General features: G+C 33.2%; 1 protein-coding gene, 2 long non-coding RNA genes and 1 pseudogene across 3 annotated transcripts; 3 read left to right on the forward strand and 1 right to left on the reverse strand.

Moving 5' to 3' along the window:
• Nucleotides 1-10042: 10042 nt before the first annotated feature.
• On the reverse strand, nt 10043-12873 carry LOC115985541 (annotated as a pseudogene).
• A 3245-nt stretch (nt 12874-16118) lies between these two features.
• Nucleotides 16119-17250, forward strand: LOC115987391. The gene is made up of 3 exons (XR_004091072.1): nt 16119-16139; nt 17019-17076; nt 17164-17250. It is a non-coding gene; the product is annotated as an uncharacterized LOC115987391 (long non-coding RNA).
• Nucleotides 17251-17628: 378 nt separating this feature from the next.
• On the forward strand, nt 17629-18199 carry LOC115987390. Its single transcript, XR_004091071.1, has 3 exons — nt 17629-17677; nt 17945-18028; nt 18111-18199. It is a non-coding gene; the product is annotated as an uncharacterized LOC115987390 (long non-coding RNA).
• Nucleotides 18200-21144: 2945 nt separating this feature from the next.
• Nucleotides 21145-21675, forward strand: LOC115985542. The gene has a single exon (XM_031108482.1). It carries the CDS (start codon nt 21145-21147, stop codon nt 21673-21675), a length of 531 nt encoding a protein of 176 aa, XP_030964342.1.
• Nucleotides 21676-24478: the final 2803 nt, after the last annotated feature.

The following is a 24478-nucleotide window of genomic DNA, read 5'->3' on the forward strand; positions in this document are numbered from 1 at the left end:
GTACTCATAATACAAAAAATGTGTTTGGTACTATATTTCTAATAACGTTTTTTCAAAAGTGAAAAAAATATAATTGTGTGTTTGGTGTGTGTGTGTGTTTTTTTTTTAGTGATGATATGTAGTCTAATAAGTGGGACCTACTTTTTTAAAATATTTACAAAAGTGCCATTGAACAATGTTATTTGAAAACTGAAAACTGGTATATAAGAGGAGTTTTCTAAATTCAGTATTTAAACACTCTAAAATGATAAATGTAACTCATACACTCTTAAGAAAACACTCCTACCAAACATGTTATTTTTTTGGGGCCCACAGTTTTTAATGTTTAAACATTGAAAAATATCTCATTTATCATCTTAAAAGCTACTTTATTTATTTTAACATATCAATTTACAACTCACCCAACTTCCTAGTATGGATTTTTTTTTTTTTTTTTTGGTGCAAAATAATACCATTTTGCTAACAATTTTATTAGTTAGCAACGTTTCCAAACTATTTAGCAAATTAACATTTGGTTTTTCTTAGACTCGAGTTCAACTCGATTATTAGAGACTCAAGTTTCGTGTGCTGGCAGAGCTAATGTGGAACTCAAGCTGAAATGGAACAATGAAATCAAGCAAATCCAAAGGCCCATGAAACAATGAAATCAACAAACCTAAGCATGACCCACAACGAAACAACATATATCAACTTCAACTTGCAACCCCAAAGACCCACAATGAAAAGCGGAATCATCCTAGATCAGATGTTTCGCTGCCACGTACTGAGAGATCTAACGGTCCAACGACTTGAGGCTATGCTCAAGCACCGCGCTCACTCTAGGATTGTCCTCACTGACTTTCTTAGGCAACTTCTTGCTAGAAAACTTGCCGTCAAAAGTGGAGAATATCTGCAAAATATCATTTGCCATGGTATCGTTTCGGCCTAGTGTTTTCACTGTGTTACGCCATAGCTAACAATTTCTCCTCACCATTCTTAGCCGTAAATAGAGGGTAAGGTTTTGAATTATTTTTGCGTGAATTTGAGAAAGGAAAAGAAGAATAGTGGGATGGTAGAAGATGGAGAAGGAAAAAAAAGACGGAAGATGGAGAAAGAAAACAAAAATGAAGGAATTAGGAAGAAGGAAAGAGTAGAAATTCAAGTATGTAAGAATCGAGTTCCACGTGGTGGATCTAATCCACCTTAGCTCTACTAGCACATGGAACTCGAGTCTATAAGAGTTGAGTTGCTACACTGAACTTGAATTTCTTAAACTTGAGCTGTTAGTTTGCTAAATAGTTTGGAAGCATTACTAACTAACGACATAGTTAGTAAAATGGTGTTATTTTGCAAATTTTCCTTTTTATTTTTACATACAACACATTAAAATTATATAAACACCCCAATAAAATAATAGTATAAACTAATTATCTCTCGCTTTCCTCTCTTCCTCTCCATGTGTCTCTCTCCACAGCAACTGCCCACAACCAAAATTCAACCACCATTGCAATTATACAAGGAAAAAAGAAAAAAAAAAGAAAAAAAAAGAAAAAAAAACCAGTCATAAACAAGTACTAGTGTACCACTGCAACCATTAAAATAAACCTAGCAAAAACCTAAGATAACTCACTGCAAAACCATAAAATCTCACCAAACTAAACCATGAAAATTCCAGCAAGCAAACCTAAATTTCTAGAAAATACAGAGAATGGTAAGAGAGCCAAATAAACCCAATCTTGTCCTCACATGCCATCGAGAGTGCACCCACGCGTCACCTAGGGCCATTGCATGACCAAAAACAAAGAAAAACATCATCTCAAACTTTCCCCCACCAAAAATTCAATTCGAGAGAGGGATAGAAATAAAATGAGAGGCTGAGAGATCTAGGGAAGAAAAGGCAATTTTTGGGGCTCAAGGCTCTGGCCATGGAGCTTCGGCACAATGAATTGGGTGAGAGAAAGAGAGAAGGGAGAGTTGGGTTTAAGTTTATGATAGGCCAAGAATGTATTGACCCATTTGGTAAATTAATAAATTAATTATCCAAGTGAATTAATTAGATTCAATTACATGCAATAAGCGTGGCAGCATAAACAAATTACTAAGTAAGTTAAATGCAACGGAAAATAAATGGGAAAAACCATCCAGGCAAAACCCCACCGAGTGAATTTAAGATCACCACTCCCGAGAATCCACTATTATCAAAACAAGCGGTTACAAGTAAAGGAGTCCCAGTACCTAATACCAACCTATAGTTGAACCCTTACCCCAATACCCAATTGGACTTGTATTGTAGCAGTAATCTCTTCGTTCAATGCACGAATTCCAGTACATGACTAACTAATGATGTACAGATCCTAGTATGTGACTAACACACCAACTTGAGGAGAATTGTTAGCTGCAAAGTTCTTCAGTTCATCAACGATGATGATCAGGAAGCTTCTTGATCACAAAATCCTTGGCGTAAAGATGCAGTAGCTTCTACAGGGAGAAAGATGAACTAGGGCAATTTTTGTTTTCGGTGACGGCTCTTAAAATAATCTTTAAATATGTCTAAGGTTTTGAGAAAAGAAACCCTATACAAATACTCATGGATATGTGTGAAATCAAATCTGGAAATTCTAATTTCGTAATTCTCAACAAAATCAGCTTTTGTTGAGCTTCCGTCGAGCTTCAACATTAATCCTTGAGAGAAATGATTCTGTCGAGATTTCTGTCGAGTTTTAATCAACAACACTTCTTCACTTATTTCTTGGTCATACTTGCATGACTTCAATACTAAACTTGAACACTTGTTTCTTGAAGTATTAAACCCATCCTAGATCTACTTAATTACAAGTAAAGTGCGTTTTGTTAAAAGATTAGCCAATTTACATAACATATGTTTCTAATAATTCCCACATATGTCCTAATAATCTCTCCCTTTGGCAATTCATGACAAAACCACAACAAACACATGAATCATAAGAGAAGTCTTAAATCACTAAACTCATAACCACTTGTTGGAATACAAAAAAAATCTAATCCTAACATAAACTCTTGAAAAACTTTGTAAGAAGAGAGTTCATGGCATGATAGATTTTCACAATCTATCTTTCTGAAACACTTTAAACAAAACTCATCAAGGTATCTTAGTGTGAAACATAAATATAGATTACATACATAAAGAAACATGTGTATAAAGAGAGAAAAGAAACAACACATGGAGAGATAGGTAAAGAAAAACATACACCATCATATACATATCTCAAAAGACAAGTACAATGTATGTCAATAAATGAATGGTCACAAAACCAATATACATAAGGTACATAAGAACCTCGCTAAAGAAAGAAAAGAAAAGTCATAAGAACATCACTACATCCTTTAAAATGTATAGACACTCCCCCTAACAAAAATTTCCTATACTAACTCTCTCCCTAAGTATAAGATTACTTTTATTCCAAAACTACTCTCCCTTTTTTGCCACGAATGACAAAGGATAAGTCACTGAGAGATTGTCATCTCATCATCACTAGAAAAGCTAGCATCCTCATCATCACATCATCATCACTATCCTCATCTACCAAAGCCTCTAGAGAAGGAGAAGGAGAAGCGGTGAAACCACTAAGGCGAGCTTGTCGTCATGCTATACGACTGACACGGGTGTTCACCTGACATAACTCATTAGTGAGAGTGTCAAGGTGAGCATCTATGCATTGAAGCTACGCCATGATCGCCTCCAAGGTCACATCACCAGTCGAGGAAGAAGGGGCAGAGGTGGAAGGAACAACTGAAGCTGCAGGACTAGAAGACTCCACACGTGGCCGTTTCGGTAGAAGTTGAGCCTCGTTTCATTGAACAGAACTAGCGTCGATGGCACCCATGCTGGTGTAGTAAGTAGAATCAGGAATGGGGATGGAAAAGTGGTGAAGGATTGGCATAATAGCCAAAGGAAAGATGAGCTTATCACGGATCACTGTATCCTGATAGACATCAAGGACAGAAGTGATAAAGTGAGAAAGGAAGTTTATAGAAAGATCCTCTAAGAAGGACAAAATAAAACGAACATGAGACTCTGTGATAGAGTTATGGTGAGACAGGGAAGTAAGAGTAAATGTTATCACCATGTTAAGGAATTTTAGACCTTTTGCAAAGCCTGAGCATGGGATGTTTTGCTTCCCATCCCATGTGGAAGGCGTCTCACAAAAGTGAGATAGAAGCTCGTCTTTGGACATAGTCAAAGACGATCATAGCTAGGGTAGTCAGGATGCGCTACCCTCGGAACATGTAGTACCTCGGATAAAAAAATCCGAGGTAACTACAATATGTGTACCTCAAAATGTTGTGGCAAATCGAGGTACTGAGGTATCAATACTGTGTATATTGGAGTAAAACTCTTGTATAAACACGATGAGACACCTCAAGGGTCTCTTAAGTAGAGATTCCTATCCCTGAGTCCGAATGACAGTGTGGAGAGAAGTGTCGAAAAAGTCCGACAGAATAACATGGCGCTTCAGATGAATGCCACGTTTCTGAAAGTTATCCAAAAAGTCCTTTGAGGCCTTCTCATGACGGAACCAAATGTGAAGAGGGGGGATAGGATCAGAAGAAGTAAAAGACCCAAAAGCAAAAGGTTCCAAGCCGGAGTGGACTTACACTCTTTGGGTGCCATGCGCAATCTGTCCAAGAGAGAAAGAGAGAGAGAGAGAATACATCACAATAGATAACAAGGAAAAGAAAAGAAATGAAAAGATGTATGCATGAAAAATGCATGAAAATGTGATGTGCAAAATTTAAATTGCATCATGGGTAAAAACCTAATCCAAACCTATCAGCACACATTTCATAATAATCAATCACATATCTAAATGCATGAACATACGATATCAAATCAAAATCACCCAACCCAACAAATTCACAAAAAAATTTCAAAAACCCAAAACCTAGGTCTAAAATGCATGAATGCATGAAAAAAGAGGGTTTTAGGAAGCTTACCAAGTGATCTAATCTTGGAATAGGCCGAAAATGCAATGGGTAGAGAGATTTGAGTGAGAAAAGGGTGTTTGGAGGGAGAGAAAGAAGTTTTCTGTAGAGAGAGAGAAGTGAGAAATGAATCTGATTCGTGCTTAGCCTTTAAATGGAAATCGCATCTCAATGGATTGAGATATCTGTCAAGCACTAAATCTCGATAGAAATGAATCTGTTGAGGTGTTGTCGAGAATTTGTCAACACAAAAAAAACACCTCGATGGATCGAGAAGTTGTCGAGAATCTATCGGCCAGATAGAAAGTTGCTCGATGGATCGAAGAAGCTGTTGAGCATCTATCAAGAAGAAATCTAGAAACCTTGATGGATCAAGATTGCGATAAGATCTATTAAGAAAAGAAGAAAGAAGGGCCTGATAGAGGGGAATCTGTTGAAGATTTGTTGAGAAGGTGTTGAGTTTGAAGAAAATGAGTTTTTCAAAGAAGAGAAAAACATAAAGAGATGAATGCAACAGGCAGCCTACTCAAACATTGATCCAATCAACATGTTAAGCTCTCAAAACATCTCTTAACAAAAATACAAAGCATTCAAGATCCAAAACACACACACACTAAACGTGCCTAACCAATTTTATATTTCAAAACCAAGCTAAGACACTTTAGTGAGCATAAATTAACACTTGTATTCCTTGTGATAGCCAAATCACATTGTATCTGCACATGTATCAAAAGTAGCAAAGAATTTGCGTGTTGTGTATGAAAATATAGTAAGAGTGCATAAGTGTCTCATATTATGACAATTTGAGATATAAGAAAATCAAATACATTTATACACAATCATAACTACTTGATGGGGACTATCACCTTTGAGGTATATCATATAACTCTCACATCTTCTAGAAACATGCTTACAACTATTTTTAAAAGCATTTTGATTCTTTTTGCTTTTGTATTTTTGCATATGTTTCCTTTTGAGCATAGCATGCATGGGCATATAAGAGAGAGAGAAAAAAAAACCAAATTATGTAAGTTTAAACATCACAATTTTGCTATGCCGAAACATATAGATGTTATACATGATGGGTTTTAGTGGTGAGGTGGTTATTTATGCCTTTCTCTTAGGATTTTCTAGTCATTCTAGTCAAAAAGAGTGATATGAGTGTTAAGCATAGGAGATTACTTAATCGTACTCATCACAAACACGAGCCACAAAGCTCACTTACTTAGTTGTGCATAGAGATGCTCATCTAAGCTACAAGAGACACAAAGTTTAGAAAACTTTGTTTCAATGGCCATTCAAGTTACACAAATACCAATATACACAAACACACACTATTTTTTTATTTTATATTTTTCTGATTTTTTATTTTTTCAATTTTTATGAAAAACAAATAAAGCAAAAACTGAAAAACAACCAAACAAAAACATAAAGAAACATACAAAGCATAAAACTAGATTGACTCAACAAGAAAGCAAAGCAAATAAGTAATGCATAACCATAAAGGGAGAGAGAGAAAAAGTGACTAAATCACTTTGAGCCTTTTTCCTTCCACGCCTTGGAAGAACCTTTCCTTTGAATGAACCTTTGATCTGATGGTGAAGGGGAAGAATTGAAACCCTTCAAGTTCGAAAGGAACATGAGGGCCTTGAGAAGATCTCCAAGAGGGGTAAGAGATAATGGAAACTGATTCTGGTTTTCGGATAAGAGCATATTATTGCTTTGTTAAGTGGCTAACCACTTGTAGCAATTTGGATGAGTGTCTCTGAAGCTCCACAATGATAACTGAAATGCGACTTCTTTTGTTGAGACTTTTTGTTATTTTCCCTTTTTGTCCTAGGGTTTCTAGCCTCTTTCTTTTCAACCTTAGGAGGTGTTCCTAAAATAAATTTTCCTTTATCTAAGTTCTAACTAGCTATTTCAGTTTTAGCTTCATCATTCTTAGAATTAACATTATCAGTAGGTGAGACAAACATAGTTGTACTAAATGAAGCAATATTAGGAGAAAAGAAATCATACCCCAAACCGGTTTTATCAGAAGCAGCTTTCTAAAAGCTTAGCATCTCATTGAGCTTTACACTGGAAGTCCTCTCCAATTGAGCTTTAACCTAGAATAGTTCTGCTTTAAGCTTCTTTGTTCTTTTAGCAAGGAAGTTGTTCTCAAACCGCAAAGCTTCAATGGTTTGATTTGCTTCATTAACCTTTGTAGAGAGCTCCTTTCGATCTAGCTCCACATCACTTAGCTTCTTGGTGGCCAGCCTATAGAATTTCTCATGCTTCTTAGAAACCTTGTACAATTTTGCATAGGCTAAATGGATGTCATCTTGTTCATCTATTTTCTCAAACTTAGATACCACCAAGTCCTTTTCTTCATCTACTGTTTCTGTAACCCCTTCAGTAGGATCAACTGTAGCAGTAAAGGTACTCAAGATTCCCTCTCATCACTATCATCTGACTCAATCTCAAGCTTGGTGTCACTCAAGATAGCAGCAAGAGCCTTGCTTTTCCCAATTGACTTGAGATATGCTGGACATTCTGGTTTCATATGTCCAAAACCTTGACATCCGAAGCACTTTGGTTTGGAGGGAATAGTGTACTGACCGCCATCCTTAGCATCCTTCTTTCCTCTGTCTTGGCTTTTGAGCTGAGATGAACTGGATTGTTTACAGTCATCCTTATCAAATCCTTTTTCATTTGCATTATTCATGAACTTCTTGAACTGTCTAGTGATGTAGGACTTCGTCTTGGAATCTTCATCATCTGAAGATTCATTGGTCTCATTACTTATGGCCTTTAGTGCCATACTTTTACTTTTACTTTCTTTCCCAATTCTAGTCAAATCCAATTCATAGGTTTGCAAGTTGCCAACTTCCTCTATCAAAGGAATAGAGTCAATATCTTTTGATTCTTCAATGGCAGTGATCTTAGCATGAAATCTCTCAGGCAGAGACCTTAGCACATTTCTTACAACCTTGGGTTTAGGAATTGTTTCCCAAGATTAAAGGCTGAGTTGACTATATTCTTTAGCTTGGCATAGAACTCATCAAATGACTCATCCTCCTTCATCTTTATCTCCTCAAAGCTAGTAATAAGCCTTTGGAGCTTTGAATCCTTGACAGCCTTAGTCCCTTCATAGTTGTTTAGAGAATGGTACATACTTCCTTTGCAGTTATAGTCGATGATATTTTCTTAAATTCCTCATTTGTGACCACATTGAAAATGGGGTTCAATGCTCTGCTGTTGAAGTTTACCGCTTTGATCTTTACATCATCCCAATCAGCCGGTACTTCCTTCGGCTTAGTCCAGCCAGTCTCCACAGCTTGCCACACCTTCTCATCTAAAGATTGCAAGAAAGTTGTCATGCGTACTTTCTAGTATGCATAGAATCATCAAATAAAGGAGATATAATAAGAGATTGTCCTCTATTCATGACAAATAGGGGGTCAATGGATCACATAACAAAAATTAAACCTAATCAGAATGTGTCCGCTCTGATACCACTTGATAGGCCAAGAATGTATTAACCCCTTTGGTAAATTAATCAATTAATTATCCAAGTGAATTAATTAGATTCAATTACATGCAATAAGCGTGACAACTTAAATAAATCACCAACTAAGTTAAATGCAGTAGAAAGTAAATTTGGTATAGGTGATTTGTTTTCGAATGGGGAAAACCACCGAGGTAAAACCCCACCGAGTAAACTTAAGGTCACCACTTCCAAGAATCCACTATTATCAAAACAAATGGTTACAAGTGAAAGGAATTCCAATACCTAATACCAACCTACAGTTGAACCATTTTCCCAATACCCAATTGGACTTGTATTGTAGCAACAATCTTTTTGTTCAATGCACGAATCTCAGTACATGACTAATCAATGATGCATGGATCCCAGTACGTGATTATCATAATAATTTGAGGAGAATTGTTGGCTGCTAAGTTCTTCAGTTCATTAACGATGAAAATCAGGAAGCTCTTTGGTCACAAAACTCTTGGCGTAAAGACGCAGTAGTTTCTACAAAGAGAAAGATGAACTAGGACAATTTCTGTCTCTAGTCACGATATGCATGTAACAACAAGTGCAACAACATTTGCATCCCTTTGCATCACACATGACGGCCCTTAAAATAGTCTTTATATATGTCTAGGGTTGTGAGGAAAAAAAAAAAAAAAACCTACACAAATACTCATGGATATGCGTGAAATCAGATAGGACTCTTGACCATGTAATTCAAACATTGGTAATGTCTGATTCAATGGAAATTCTAATTTCGTAATTCTCGACTGATTCAGCTTCTGTTGAGCTTCAACATTAATCCTCGATAGAAATGATACTGTCGAGCTTTAATGAACATTACTTCTTCACTTGTTTCTTGGTGAGATTTACATGACTTCAATACTAAACTTGAACACTTGTTTCTTGAAGAACTAAACTCATCCTAGATCTATCCAATTACAAGTAAAGTGCATTTTGTCAAAGGATTAACTAATTTATATAACATATGTTTCTAACAATTTCCACATATGTCCTAACAGTTTAGAGAGAGGGCCACCCATGTGGTGGTGAATGGTGGAGGAGAAGCTCCTGAGCTTCAGCCATGGAGCCTAGCTAGGTTAAAAGAACTAGAGGATTTGGGAGAAAGAGAATGAGAGAAAGAATGATGAGAAAGATGATAGAAAAGAAAGAGAACTGAGAGTGTTGAGCTAGAGGAGAGAAACAATAAAATAAGATTTTTTAAGCTTACATTTTAGCAATAGTAGGTTCTAAATTTAAGATGCTAGCAAATTTGTAATTTTTTTTTTAAAGAATACAAGCTCGAATATTGTTAGAATTTTGGTGTTTGAGATGTAAAATAGCATTTTGGGGGCTTTTACAAATCTTAATAAGGGTATTTAGACATCTTTGAGTAACTGGTTATTCTCTTGGGTGTATGTCATCTTTTGTCATTTCTCACAATATCAATTTGCTTGCCAGCTGTGAATAATAGTTTCAAAACACTCTATCATCAAAGTTTGTTAAACGCTCTAAACGCTAGTTTATTGTCAAAACTCAACAGTTAAAATTATACTTCCTATGTCAATACCAAAAGGACCTAAATAAGACCAAACAAAGATATAATATCATTATTGCCACTCTACTAGGAGGAGTTTTAAAATAGTAATATGATTTGATAATAGTTTACAACATGAAAAAAAAAGTACCTAGTTTATTAATCAAATTGATTTAATGGATAAAAGTGGTAGGACGTCTGATGATGAAGCTGTCCTTGATTCTAAACATGAACTTTTTGAAATAGAAATGTCATTCCTAGGCTCCATTTCTTCATTTCTAACATATTCGTGTTCTTCAAAATTTGGTTGAATAGGAGAAGCTTTTTGGACTCCCTCTAACTCCATCATGATTTCTATCATCATAGGTCGTTTCTTTCCATTCAAGTGTAAACATCTTTTTGCAAGGTTAGCAATTGCCATGACTTCATCTTTATTACCAACTTTACTGACCTGAGTATCAAGTATATCAAAGAGACGGTTCTCTTTTAATGAAAGAATGAAATATGTAGATAGATTTCGACCTTCTTGTGATCTTGTCAAAGAAACTGGTTTTTCTCCTGTTAAAAGCTTTATAAGGACCACTCCAAAACTATAAACATCACTCTTTTCTGTAAATTGGCTTGTTTGAAAGTATTCTAGATCCAAGTACCCAAAAGTACCATATACTAGTGTGGTTACATGAGTTTGGTCAATGGCCACTGATCTTGAAGTACCAAAATTTGCTACTTTTGCTCTATATTTGTCATCAAGAAGTATGTTTGAAGATTTTATGTCACGATGATAAATGGGTAGTGAAGCTGCTGAGTGTAAGTATGACAATGCTCCGGCAATTTCTGTGGCAATTCTTAAGTGCATATCCCATGTTAACAATGGAAAATCTTCATTTTTTTCATGGAGGTACTGAAAAAGTGTGCTGTTGGAAATGAATTCGTAAACTAGCAAAGGAACTTCTGTCTCTAAACAACACCCAAGTAGTTTAACGACATTTCTATGATTGATTTGTGAAAGAATGATAATCTCATTAATGAATTGTTCAAGATTTCCCTCATCCACTGTGTTGCACTTTTTAATTGCCACAATTCTTCCATCAATTAACATTCCTTTATAAACTGTACCTTGTCCACCCTTACCAAGTATTCTGTTTTCATTAAAACGACCTGTCGCATTTTCCAACCCCTTTGAATTGAATAATTTTGCCTTCTGAACATTGTTTTCATTTGAAGATAATTGTTATTGTAATAACAAACCACCATTTCTTTTGAAGAATTTTTTCTTGAGCTTAATTTTGTTTCTTTTCTTTATCACTTTGTATAACCACCAAGTAATAAAAAGTAGAAACAATACCCCAATGCTTGTACAAATAACTGCATACATCAAGCAAATAAAATAGAAATATTAAATCAACATAATAATTTTTTTTTTTTTTAGGTTAGAAACATCGGCCAAAATTTGGGCTATATAAAAATATGAATAAGTGTAAATAGAATTGAACATAATTACGAAGAATCTGGAAACATCTTTCCCAATAAAGGTTACTAACTTTTTTTTTCTTTTTTTCTTTTTTTAACATTAATACGTTCTCACAATATGCAAAGTCTAAATAAGTGTTAGCTCCTAATTAATTTTTATCGTTTGGGAGTTCATGATGGAATGTAATGTAGTGGAAGGAATAATCATAAAGAAATGGAAATGAATAATATGTACAACTTAGAAAGGGTAATTGTCTCATATTGCTTAAGAGAGTATGTTGTGTGTAGTATAATTTGCCCCACTCTTTCTTAAAAGTTACCATGGCTTTTGAGTAGAGTTGTGGTGTGCTTTTGTTAGAACCCCTTTCCCTCTCCCTTGTGTGCGTGTGTTTGTTTCTCGAAAAAAAGAAAAAAAGAAAGGAGTTGGAAAATATGTGTTAGCTCCATTAAAGTTTTCATTAATTTCTTTGTTTGACCTCTTTCTTGTGAACAATAAGTGAAAAAGATGAGGTTGTCCTTATTGGCAATAGAGTGTACTATAAAAATCTATCTAGTAATTAGAAATCAAAATTGAGATGAAGAATTGTACCGGTTTATAGAGAAAAATTATTTTTTCTAGATAGATTTGTTATTTGTGGAAAAATATAGAAGAGTGATGAGTAATGTTCAACTAATAGTCTGAAACTATCAAGTTATACGAGGTATGATTATATCTTTTAGGGCCAAAATGGCAAAATACCCCTTTCGCCGAAACTTTCCAGCAAAATGGTCACTGTCTGAAACTACTTAGGAAAATACCCCTGTTTTGAAACTTGATTTTTCAAAAATCGAGTTTCAAGATTTTATTTATTTATTTATTTTAAGTTTGATTGCCTATAACTCGATTTTTGCCCAATCGAGTTTTTTTTTTTTTTTTTTTTTTTTTTAATTGAAACTCGATTTTTAGAAATCGAGTTTAAAACATGGGCATATTTCTAAATAGTTTCAGACATGAGACAATTTGTTGGAAAGTTTCAGCGAAAGGGATATACCCCCATTTTGGCCTATCTTTTAGTGATGAGAAGTGAAGTGATAGGTTGCCAAGAGAACAGAAATTATAAATGCTAATTGACTTTCTATGTTCATCATTTTCTACACGTACATTTAGTTTAGTAAACTAAAAGTGTATGAAATAGCCTTTATATATAGATGGGCATACCTATAATGGCTATCTTCAGTCGAGACTTTTGCCTGTTGCAAGTGTAACCGCCTTCTGTATTCTCACAATCTAACTTGTCGGGACATCTATTGCGTTTCTGGTCTTTGCATTCATATATATCTGATAAGAATAGGATAAAATTCAAATTTATAAATTCATTCATTTTTTTTCTGTATTTGGTGCTTACAACATACATATCTTTGCATTCATCTTATGATATCTAATGGAATATTGGCAGACAAATTAATAAATTCATTAAAATTTTGGGAGTACTAAGTACAAGACGTTCTTCAAGATTGATTTGGGTTAAATAGTAAATGCAAGGAGGCTAATCAAGCACAAACAGCCTTATTACTAGGATTGTCTTGGTTCTTAAGCATCCTTACTCTAACAAGATTATTTTGAGAGAGTTTCAACTTATGACGTTTGCTTCTGATAATAGTTTTTTATCATTAGACTAAGACACCAATCAGTTTTTGGTGTAAGCTGGAATTGAATCTTAAATCTCTTATTCAACTATCAGAAACTTTACTAATTGAGCCAACTGGAACTCACTATTCTAACAAGGTCCAAACATAAGATTGGTGTGTAATTTATTGAAAAAATTAGTGCTGCATGTATAAATAAAACCTTTAGAAGTAGTGACTTTTCGTCAAACTTCTAGGGAGGTGTCATTTTGTAATTTCTCAAATAAGATTGGTGTAATTTATTGAAAAAATTGCACAAGAATATAAATAAGAACGTATAATACCTATTATATTATATATTAGATTATTATATATAATTGGAAATACATAGTTTTAGTTTAGATTAAATTTATATTGAGATTTAAGATATATGTTATTTTGATAAATATTTCAAACTAAAACCTAATCATTAACTTAAAGTGAAAATGTTTAACATTAGAAGTAAAGTATAAATGTTAAAAGATATAATTAGCATATTTGATATTTAAGATTGTGTAGCTAGCTTGTAATTAGTGTTGCAAAAGAGTTGAGCTAAGATGTACTAAATTTGAAGAATATTTATTCAATTTTATTTTGTTCAAGAGCTGTGTTCAAATTTATTATCAAACTAGATTATATATTCAAATTTAGTTCATTTTCTTAGTGAACAAATTTAATCTTTTTCCGTAACATGTGAATTAACTAATTCTTTTCCCATATGTAGTTAACATCACAACTAAAAATTTTCACCCTATAGTTAATTTATGCTAATCATTTATAACTAAATAGGGTTGAAATTATATCATTTCAGTTAATTGGAGAGAATTATTTTTGTTTATGAACTTATAAAAACTAGATTTATCAACCTTGTACTGTTAAAAATTATAAATAATTTTAATTTGAAATGCGATATTTGTATTTTATCAACAAACTAGTAATAATTTGATATCTTATGAATTTATTTATAAACTAACACAATCCATTGTGAAGTTTATCTATACTATTAATAATAGAATTCCCTATTTGAGTTTCATCATTTTGGGTACTAAAATATTCTTACACAAATTCTTAAACTCTCTAAAATACCCCTATCTTTTAGTTAAATAATTTTAAATTTAAAAAAACAAACTGGTTAAAAGAGTAATTTACTATTTTAAAAGAAGTTCCTAAGTTTTAGACTTTCAAACTTTTATTAATTCTCATGTAGAAAAAGATCCTAAAAATTATGACACTATCTCTATCTCACTTTTAAACATTATTTTACTAAATCCAAAATAAAAAATAAAACAGATTTTAATCGCATGCGCAAAGTGCGTGTGATGAGTCTAGTATAAATATATTTATATACTTATAAACAAATAATATTATATTGCTTAAGCGAAGCATAATATTCATGAGCTTATTCATGAATATATTACTATATTTGAGTTTGAATTATTTAATAGTTGAACCTAAAATTAGGTTTGAACTTTGAATTGTTTTTTAAATAAACAAATAAAAACAATGTTTTTTCTCGAGCGAAGCTCAAGTTATTTAGGACAAAGTTTGACTACAAATTTTATTATAGCCTAAGGTTTCAAATCCCATTGAAAGAATTAACATGACTATATATTTTGAAAATTTAATCGTTAGATTACATGTTTTTTTAATTTTAATTTTTTATGTTCTTAACATACATTTTCAATTTTCCCTTATTAAATGTATGCTAACTATTTGATACATATGCATCTAGTACACTAAAAAAATAAAGACAAAGTTTGAATCAATTGATAATTTATTTTAGTATAAATTTAGTATGTGATAATAACTTATTAGAAATCAGGTGTAAATCTAGTATAAATTTAGTGCTGTAAATCTTGTCTTCTCACTCTCTCCTTTCCCATCTCCTATGTCTTATGTTTATATTATCTAAAAACAAAAAGGTATAACTCTTGAATATAATTTATAATAATGTGATAATATATTATGTATATTTTTAATTTTTGTTTTTATCCTTTTAAAGAAAATTAAAATTTTCACCATGAAGTTGATATTCTCTATTTCAAAGATATATCACAAATATGGATCACAGTTTTTTGGCCCTATCTTTTGGCGTCTAGTCCAATTGATTATCTTTTGTTTTCCTAGACGTAACCAAATGTAATTTCATTTATTATAATTACTCTCTAGTAACAATTCCAACAAAATACCAAGCATTATTTCTCAAAATCATAGTTAGTAATGCATGAGACAGAATATCTACGATATGAAATACGTACGTGTTTTATTCAGCTCAATATTTAATTTTTTTTTCTTGTAAAAATATGGTATAAAAAAATGAAAAAAATAAAATAGACATACGTACAGGTATATTATGAATTTGAATGAAAAATTCGGGACTAGGTTATAGATGTTAAGTTATTTCTTTTATAATATTTCAATTTACTATCATACTTGTATTATTTTAATATTATTTTTTAAAATAATTTAATATAATATGTTACAAAGAAGGAGATGATGTTTAATCTATACTACTATTATTTAAGGGGTTTCTCCTGTTTGGATTCCTTATTTTTTAGTTCAAAAATGCCTCTACACTTTTATGTTTAAGTAGAAACAAAACTAAAGGATAATCCGGTAAAAATACAACTCTAACTCTCACTAAAATATTATCTAAAAAATAGGACCACTCTTCTATTAATTTTCAAATTAATTTATTCACTTATAAATTAAATTTTCAAAATAAAAATTAAAAACACAGTTTTTTTTTTTCAACAAAAGAATATTGAGCAACGAAGAGACTATGGAGTACATGAATGAAGATTCGTTTCAGAAGGTGAAGCAGAAGATAGTGGACCGGTCTAAGGTACTCTATGGTTGTTAATCTGTGAAATTTATTGTCTTTGAACGTTGGGTTGTGAATTTCATTCGTTTTTACGATATGGGTATGTTTGGTTTTTTCTGTTGTTGTAGAAAGTGGCTCAAACAAAAAAGCTGTTGTCAAACAAGCGGTTCAGACGAAGGAGATCCTCTCCAAGGTTCATTAACAAGGTGGTCTTTTTGTTTTTCAAGCTTTTTATTATTATTAGTATTATTTTTTAATTTTTTAAAAATAATTAATTGGATGTATTAATATATGGATCGGATCTTAGTATATTACTGTTGTGGGGACCGGCCCAAAATAATTGATTGGCTGGGCCTTGGGCCCGTCCGAGGACCAGTTTGTTCGAGGAGACATCGCGGCCTAGGCAATCCTTATTTAAGCCCACTGGGGCAAAGAGAACACGTCCGAGGAGTAATTCCTCCTCGAAAATTGCAAAATCCGGATCAAAGGTACGTCCCAGCCCCTGTAGTCCATCCTCCAAATACGTAAAAAGGAAGGAAACCTGAAATATCTCAGCAAAGGCTGCCACCACCACATTAAATGCATCACAACTACTCTCCTAGCCGCATTAATGAGGAAAAGACCCCTGAACAGTGCTACCTTGGCCACTGCAACTCACAAAGAATTGATAAGGGTGTCTGAGGGGACAGGTGCTCAAGTAGGGGTTTGGATGATCAACAAGTGTAAAGCCCAGATGATGGGAGAGGGCCTATATAATATGTAAGAGTCCCCCAAGAGAAGGGGACGGAAAAAAGTGGAGAGGAGGAAGATAGGAGAAATTTTACTGTATTGATATATGTCTATGAATGAAGTTTTAAACCTGATCACTTAAGAGGGATTTTTCTTCATGTCTATCTTTTTTCGTTCTTCTTTCTGTATTTCCACAACCCATGCAACAAACCGTTTAAGCTAACTGGAACCAAGTTCTTCAGCCCATACTCTACAGAAATTCATTGTGTGGGACTTTTTGGACCAAGACTTTATCAACAAGGATTGGGCCATTAAAATTGTGCTCCTACAATTGTGATTTGTGTTTTGATGTGTAGGTGACACATCTTTTGGGGGTGCTTGCTTTTGGCGCGTTTTGCTATTTATTGGGAGCGAGTAAGTAGAATTGTTTTGACTCAAAGAAAGCTTTAAATACACCAATTGCTTATGTGATTCTTTTTTTTATTGATATTTCTAGGTCAGGACCCCAAGATATTCCCTATGTGTATTGCTTATTCTATGTAATTTTTGTTCCTCTCCAATGGATATACTATCGGTTCATGAAATGGCATTACTATCTTTTGGTAAGCTTTACAATATTTAGATTTTGTTATATTCCATAATTGCCTATGTTCATTTATTTATTGATTTATAAAGCTTAATTGGTTTTTTAGGCAGTGGGGTATTGAATTATGATGGCAAATTTGTGTTTTTGGTTATGTTGTTACTAGGACTAAGCAAGGACCCAGCCCACCCGAAAATCCAACCTGACCCGACCCGAATCGACAGGTATTGGGTGGGTCTGAGAACATTCGGGTCGGGTTTCGGGTCTTAATTCCGAATTATTTTCGGGTTCGGGTCGGTTTCAGGTCGGGTGTTGGGTCATATAAGTACACTTGTCTGAACCCGATTTTTTCTTTTGAAAAAGACCTAACGCTGTTGTTGTTCTCTCTGTCTCCCTCAGCTCTCCGCCTCCCTCATGGCCTCAGTTATCTGTGTAAGTCATCCTTCTCGTTTTGTGTTTGGTTTTAGATTTTGGATAGTGTTGTTGTGTTTGTGTGTGTGATAGTCTGAACCCGATTCAATAATGGGTTTATGTACTTATGGATGAGTTCAATCTGAGTGCCTTCAAGTTTCAATTTTTTTTTCATATATTCTATCTGGGTTTGTGGCTAAAGCCTTCAAGTTTCAATTTTTTTTTTTTTTTGCTTTCTGGGTTTACTCTCTCTTCACTCATTATACACGGTATTGGATTTTCCTACAGTTTTTTGTTCTCTCTTTGAACAAGAACAAAAACCCAGTTGGAGTTTTGTAGTTTCAAACCGCCAGATCTGTTCTACAGTGCTAGGTATGTGTAGTTCTTGTTTTCTCTATGCTTTTCACTCCAACGGGTGTTCTGGGTTTTGCTAAAGATAATATTTTTTTATTAGATCGGGTTTTTGGTTGTTGTTATGTGAGATTTGGGAGCTGGGTTTTGTGTAGGAGGTTGTTTGTGATGGTGGGCGCGGGATACCATTTGGATCTGAGAGAGATTTACTAAAAGAGAAAGGGAGAGTAATGGAAGGGAACTTTGTTATGGCTTTTCTTCCACTCTTCTTGATCTTCCTGCTTTCTCCATTATGCTTGATTTCAGCTAACATGGAAGGTTTGTTTTGATATTCATAAACTTGCTCTTATTCTTTTAGTGTTTTTCTTTTGCTTTGATCTTTGTTTCTTAATTTCTGGATATGGGTTTTTTTTTTTGGCAAACTAAGAAAAAAAAAAACTTTTTGTTTTTTTTTTGTGTTGGTAGTGGAAATGGGTATGTTTAAGTTAATTGAATTACTTATGTGATTATTGTATTTCTTAATAGTTTCTTTGTCTTTTGTTGATTGGCTACTGTTACTGTGTTTGTATTCAAAGTAATAATTTTGAGTAGATGGGTACTCAGCACAGCTTTTTTATGGTTATGGTCAAGAGTTTGAAAGTATGTCTTTTTGTGTTGAAAATATTATCTGGGTTTGTTTTGAATGTCCAAAACATTGATGGGTTTTGGTTATTTTGGCCTAATTTGTGATTGTGTTTGTGTAATTCTTGTTCTAATGCTTGATTTGATCGGTTTTGCCATCTAGGTATTTCACTTTTTTGGTCCTTGGTATATAAAGATTGAAACATTCTTTAATGGGGCTTTGAATTTTGTTATTGGTGTTGAGTGTGAGAGATGGGGTTTTGCATTTATCAGTGCTTTTTACAGATCATGGGATTCATTGGTAAAGGTCGTGGACTTTGTTCTAAATTTTGATATAGTTTTCATTGTTGGTTTTTGTATGTGGTCTCTATTTTTGATTATGTGCTTCAATTTAAGTGGTATTGTTTAGATTATAGCAATTGTTTTTGTACTCTGTATTCAAACAAAACAGAAAAGGAACTGTTTTGGACTCTATGAGTGTGTTATTTTCTCTCTTTTTCTGATTGTCGTTATGGATGAAGCATCTGATATGGAGTTAGTTCAAAATATTTCAACCAGTGGTGTATGTTATGTACAAAATCTATGCACTGAAAGCATTGACAGCTGTACAGTTCTTTTGTGGTGCATTTAAAGCTTTTCCTGTACACATTCATGTAGTGATATCATTACAAATCCTATAATGAAAAGTATGTTTTTCATGCTTTTGCTATATATTTCTTGGCTTAAACTGAATTGGGAAATTTTAAAAGTATTTTTGATCGTGGGATTTTTTAGCAATTATTTGTATAGATGCTGTATCTTCTAGCATATTTTCTTAAGATTTTAGTTGGATACCGAAAACCTATTTGTTTCAGTGTTCTTAGTGAGTTGAAGCTACCTTTCCAACTGTATTTTTCTCTTTAAGAAAAGATCATATGATATGTTATTCATGTTACTTGCAGAAGAGACAGGTGATGCTTTGCACAGCCTAAGGACCAATTTACCAATTCTCTTCATAAGTCTAAAATCTTGACAAAGCCTTTTTTTTTTTTTCCCCCTTTTTTTAGAGGTTTGGAATCTTTATGTAGCAGGTAGGCCATGTGAAGCAGTTGATCCAGAATTAGAAGCTAATTTTCAAGAAGTGGAAGCATCTCAATTACTTCAAATAGGCTTACTTTGTGTACAAGCATCTGCAGAACTGAGGCCATCAATGCTAGTAGTTGTGAAAATGCTAAACTCATAGTCAAGACATTCCTCAACCAACACAGCCACCATTTCTTAATTCTAGCATTAGAGAAGCTAACCAAATTGTTTCACTTAGAGCTTATAATTTTCAGCTCGATTTGGACACCCAGACTTCAGGGAACAGCATGATAGAAAGCTTGATTGATCCTAGAAGAACATTTATTTTATTCACTTTTTCATGGGAACCCATGTCACTAGGTGTTGCTTTTCAGTCAAAATGCTTTGCACAGCCTAAGGACCAATTTGCAGAACAACATATTCTGTATTATTCTCCAACATATTCTGCCTTTTATTGATATGTAAATTTCATTTTTTGTTGCCAATTTGCTTAGGATAATACTAATCTTAAAACCCAAGAATGATTTTTTATTTATTTATTGATGAATGAGCAAATTCATTCAAAAGAAATGACCCACTTTAGGCAAGGACAGGAAAATCTAAACAGTCAAACAAAGTATCCAAAAGCTGAACTAGAGATGGCCCAATAGCAACCCTTACTTCCCGTTTAAAAAAAAAAAAAAAAAAAAAAAAAAAAAAAAAAAAAAAAAAAAAGACCCGACTCGAGACCCGGAAAACCGACCCAATTACAGACCCGATTTTTTGGGTTGGGTCGGGTTTCAGACAGTCAAACCCGATTTCTATCGGGTTGGGTTTCGGGTCACAGTAAACCCGACCTGATCCGACCCAATATCAATCTACTTGTTACTAAACATAGGCTCATGTGTCATTTCTATTATTGTGTGAATTTAAATGGGGACTGGACTAGAATCATTCACAGTGAAGTCATATACTTGAGTTGATATAAATGCTTTAAAGACCACCCAAAAAAAAAAAAAAAATGTAAGTATTTTAGCATGCTTTAAAAAACACGAGGGATGCACGTGAGTAAAAATGATTTTTTTGCAAATTGATGTTATGAAAATAAATAGAAAATGAACATATTTAAGTAATAATTAGCCTCTGAGTATGCGCGTGATAAAAAATTATTTCACCACACATAATACTCATCACATCTCTAGATTTTGTTTTGTGATTGGAAAGTGTATTAATCCCAAATTATAATAAATACTCTAAATTAACCCTTACCCAAAAAATAAAAAAGCCTCACGTGTGTGCTTAGAGGCTAGAATGTCTTTACGTACTTATGTAGCCAAAAAAAAGTATTTATCGGCTTATTTTATTATATTTTCAAATGATATTTTTAATCCACTATATAGATTATATATGGCAATATAAGATCTAATTATAGAAAAATTTTAATAAATGAAAAAGTTTCAAGATTATAATAAAACATGAAGTTGTTGATGTTTAATATAGACCAACTGCCTACAACGCATCAGTGGCGACCTCCAGATCACCCACGGTTTAAAGCTAACTACGACGGAGCCGTGTTCAACAACATCAATGCGGCTGGAATTGGAGTGGTGATTAGAGATTCTAATGCTGCAGTGATTGGTGCCCTCTCAAGACGCATACCACTGCCGCAAACGGTGGAGGAAGTGGAAGCTCTCGCATGTCGTCAAGCTGTGCATCTGGCCAGGGAGATTGGCATCAGCGAGGTAGTATTCGAAGGTGACTCCGCGATCATTGTTCAGGCCCTCAAACATGGTCAAGCAGATCAATCCGTGTATGGACATATCCTTGATGATGTTATTCAACAAACATCCCAGTTTCTTTTTTGTGAATTCAGTCATGTTTCCCGTCTTTGTAATAAGGTAGCAGACTTCCTTGCTAAGAAGGCTAGAGTAGGTTCAGTGTCCCAAGTTTGGTTAGAAGACTTTCCCAGGGAAATTACTTCCTTGGCTTTTGCTGACTCTGTTTAATGGTTTTTTATTGGAATAAAAGCCCTGCCTGGGCTTCCAGGCCGGTTACTCAAAAAAAAAAATAAATAAATAAATAAAGCATATGGAACTAAAAATATTAAGTATTGATATTTTAATTGTTATATATATATATATATATATATATATATATATAAAACAAAACGCCTTAACAAAATTAGTAATTATACGGCGGATAAAAGAATTGAAATTTAATTAAGTTGGAGTATTTTTGTAAGTATAATACAAGAAACATTCAATACATGTTTAATAAGTTTAGAAATAAAAAAAAAAGGTGTGTTTCTAAAAAAAAAAAAAAGGTTATAAAAAAATTTGTATTTTTCACAATATTTTTGTTTTTTACAGTAATTAAATGAGAGTTTTTATTAATAAATACATACATAGGTGTAATATATGGTATAGTTCACGTACTTTAATTACTAAGCACAAAAGAATTTTCTGTTAAAAAAGCAAACTACTAGAATTTAAAATTAATTTGCAATAGTATTACCGAACGCAACCTTAATCGTACTGAATCTATATATAGCTTAAAAAATAAAAATAAAAATTATGTAGAGCTCAAGAGCGTAGAGTGATCTATGAGTCAAAAGTAGGCATGTCAGTAAAATCCAGATGACTATAGATATGTATATAGGAAAATCACAGGTGTTGGTAATTGAAGTTTACCTTGGCATCCTGGTAAAAGATAAGGATTTCCTTCGTATCCATAAAGGCAATAATAGAACTTGGCCCCGTAACTTGTATAATCCCAATCTAAATGCCGTGCACGTGTCTCGTTGAAATCAAAGGTAGTAAAGTTAGATGCTGTCCATTCCAGCACCACAGGAACGTAATCCCAATATAGAAAATGGTTAGAGAGATCTGTTTTCTTTAACCATTGTGTCTCTGCTAGGAAGGCATGTTTACAATTATTTCTCTGTGTACTCATGAAAGTTACATTTAGTAGTTGAATCCCATAAGGGACTGTGGTCTGGCAGCAGTTGAACCCCGAGCATGTACCTCGTTTATATTTCAGCTTTTGATTATTGCAATCCGTCTTGCAACCAACCACCACCATAGAGTCAAGACCAGTCATTGTGACCAAGTTGTCGCAACCAACCGAAACAAATTTATTCCGGTATGACGAGAAGAAATAAGGAGTTCCAGAGATGTTCACACCATCACCACTCTTATTTATGCAGTCTTAAATGCTAAATTTATGCCTTCTATTATTTCAATTACCTAAGTATGATGAGTTATTTATTTATTTTAGAAAATTAAAATAATAGAAGACATAAATTTAACATTTAATAAATTAAATGGATATATGACATGTTTTTATTTGTGAAGTATATAGTGAAACAGGAAAAATGAAACAGAAGATTTGAACTCATAAAAGACATCCATAAATTAAATGGTTGTGCAATTTGTATTGCAAATTGCTTTCTTTCTTCTGCTGACATATGGATTAGTAGAAGAAGCAGCTGCAGCATCACTAGCTATTGCAAAATCCGGTTGTATAGATAGGTGTGAAAATGTTTCAATTCCATATCCATTTGGAATCGGAACTGTAGATTGCTACATGGCCATCTGGTTCGAAATTGTTTGCAATAAAACAAATGTCACTGCTAAAGCCTTTCTACCCAATATTGGCATGGAGGTGCTGGAAATCAATATTAGGGTATGTTTGGATACCGTTTATTGCTGAAAACTAAAAACTAAAAAAATTGTAGAAAAATACTACCTTCGTTCCAGTTTGTTTGTTCTATACTTCATTTTGGAATGTCTCAAAATATTGTCATTTGAAAAGAAAACTAAGTAATATTTAAAAAAATCAATTTAATTGGGACACCTTTTTAGTTGCCTCATTAAGAATATCTCTTTTTAAAAAAGTTGATAAATTTATTTAAAGGTAATTTTGTAAACTTATAAATTTTTATTAGGCAGACAAAACAATAAATGATATTCCCTTAAAAAAATTGATTTTTTAAATAGAACAAACAAATAGACACAGAGAGAGTAATTTTTAAATTTGTCCTACCTACCTTGGAAAGCACTTCTCGGAGGAAAAAAAAAAAAAAAAAAAATCTTCTCCCAACTACTTACCCAAGGACTTTTCCTTCTAGTTTTTGGAAAAAGTTTGGCTACGTACAAAATTACGTGGCAACCAAAAAAGAAAAAGAAAGATAAACATCTAAGGGTTTACCAATCATTTACAGTTTATCAAATACTTGTTTGGAAAGTGTGTTTTGTACGGTTTTTTAGTGGTGTTTTTGGATTGTGAGTTCTGTACTGTTTATGGGACTTATAAATATTTTTTAATAAAATTTTCATTAAAATTGGATCTCATGGCATTATTTACAAATTTAAAAATTATTCCCTCAGTCTTAATTTGTTTGTTTTGTTTGAAAAGTCAAACTTTTTAAGGGAATATCATTTATTGTTTTGTCTGTCTTATAAAAATTTATAAGTTTACAAAATTACCCTTAAATAAATTTATCAATTTTTTTAAAAATAGTTATTCTTAATGAGGCAACTAAAAAGGTGTTCCAATAGTTTTCTCAAAAAAAAAAAAAAGGTGTTCCAATTAAATTGATTTTTTTAATATGTTAGTTAGTTTTCTTTTCAAATGACAATATTTTGAGACATCCCAAAATAAAATATAGAACAAACAAACTGGAATGAAGGTAGTATTTTGTTACATTGTTTTTAGTTTTTAGTTTTTAGTTTTCAGCAATAAGCGGTATCCAAACGTATCCTAATATTAATTTCCAACACCTCCATGCTAATACTTGGTAGAAAGGCT

Source organism: Quercus lobata, chromosome 4 (genome assembly GCF_001633185.2).
Source record: "Quercus lobata isolate SW786 chromosome 4, ValleyOak3.0 Primary Assembly, whole genome shotgun sequence".
Taxonomy (NCBI): domain Eukaryota; kingdom Viridiplantae; phylum Streptophyta; class Magnoliopsida; order Fagales; family Fagaceae; genus Quercus; species Quercus lobata.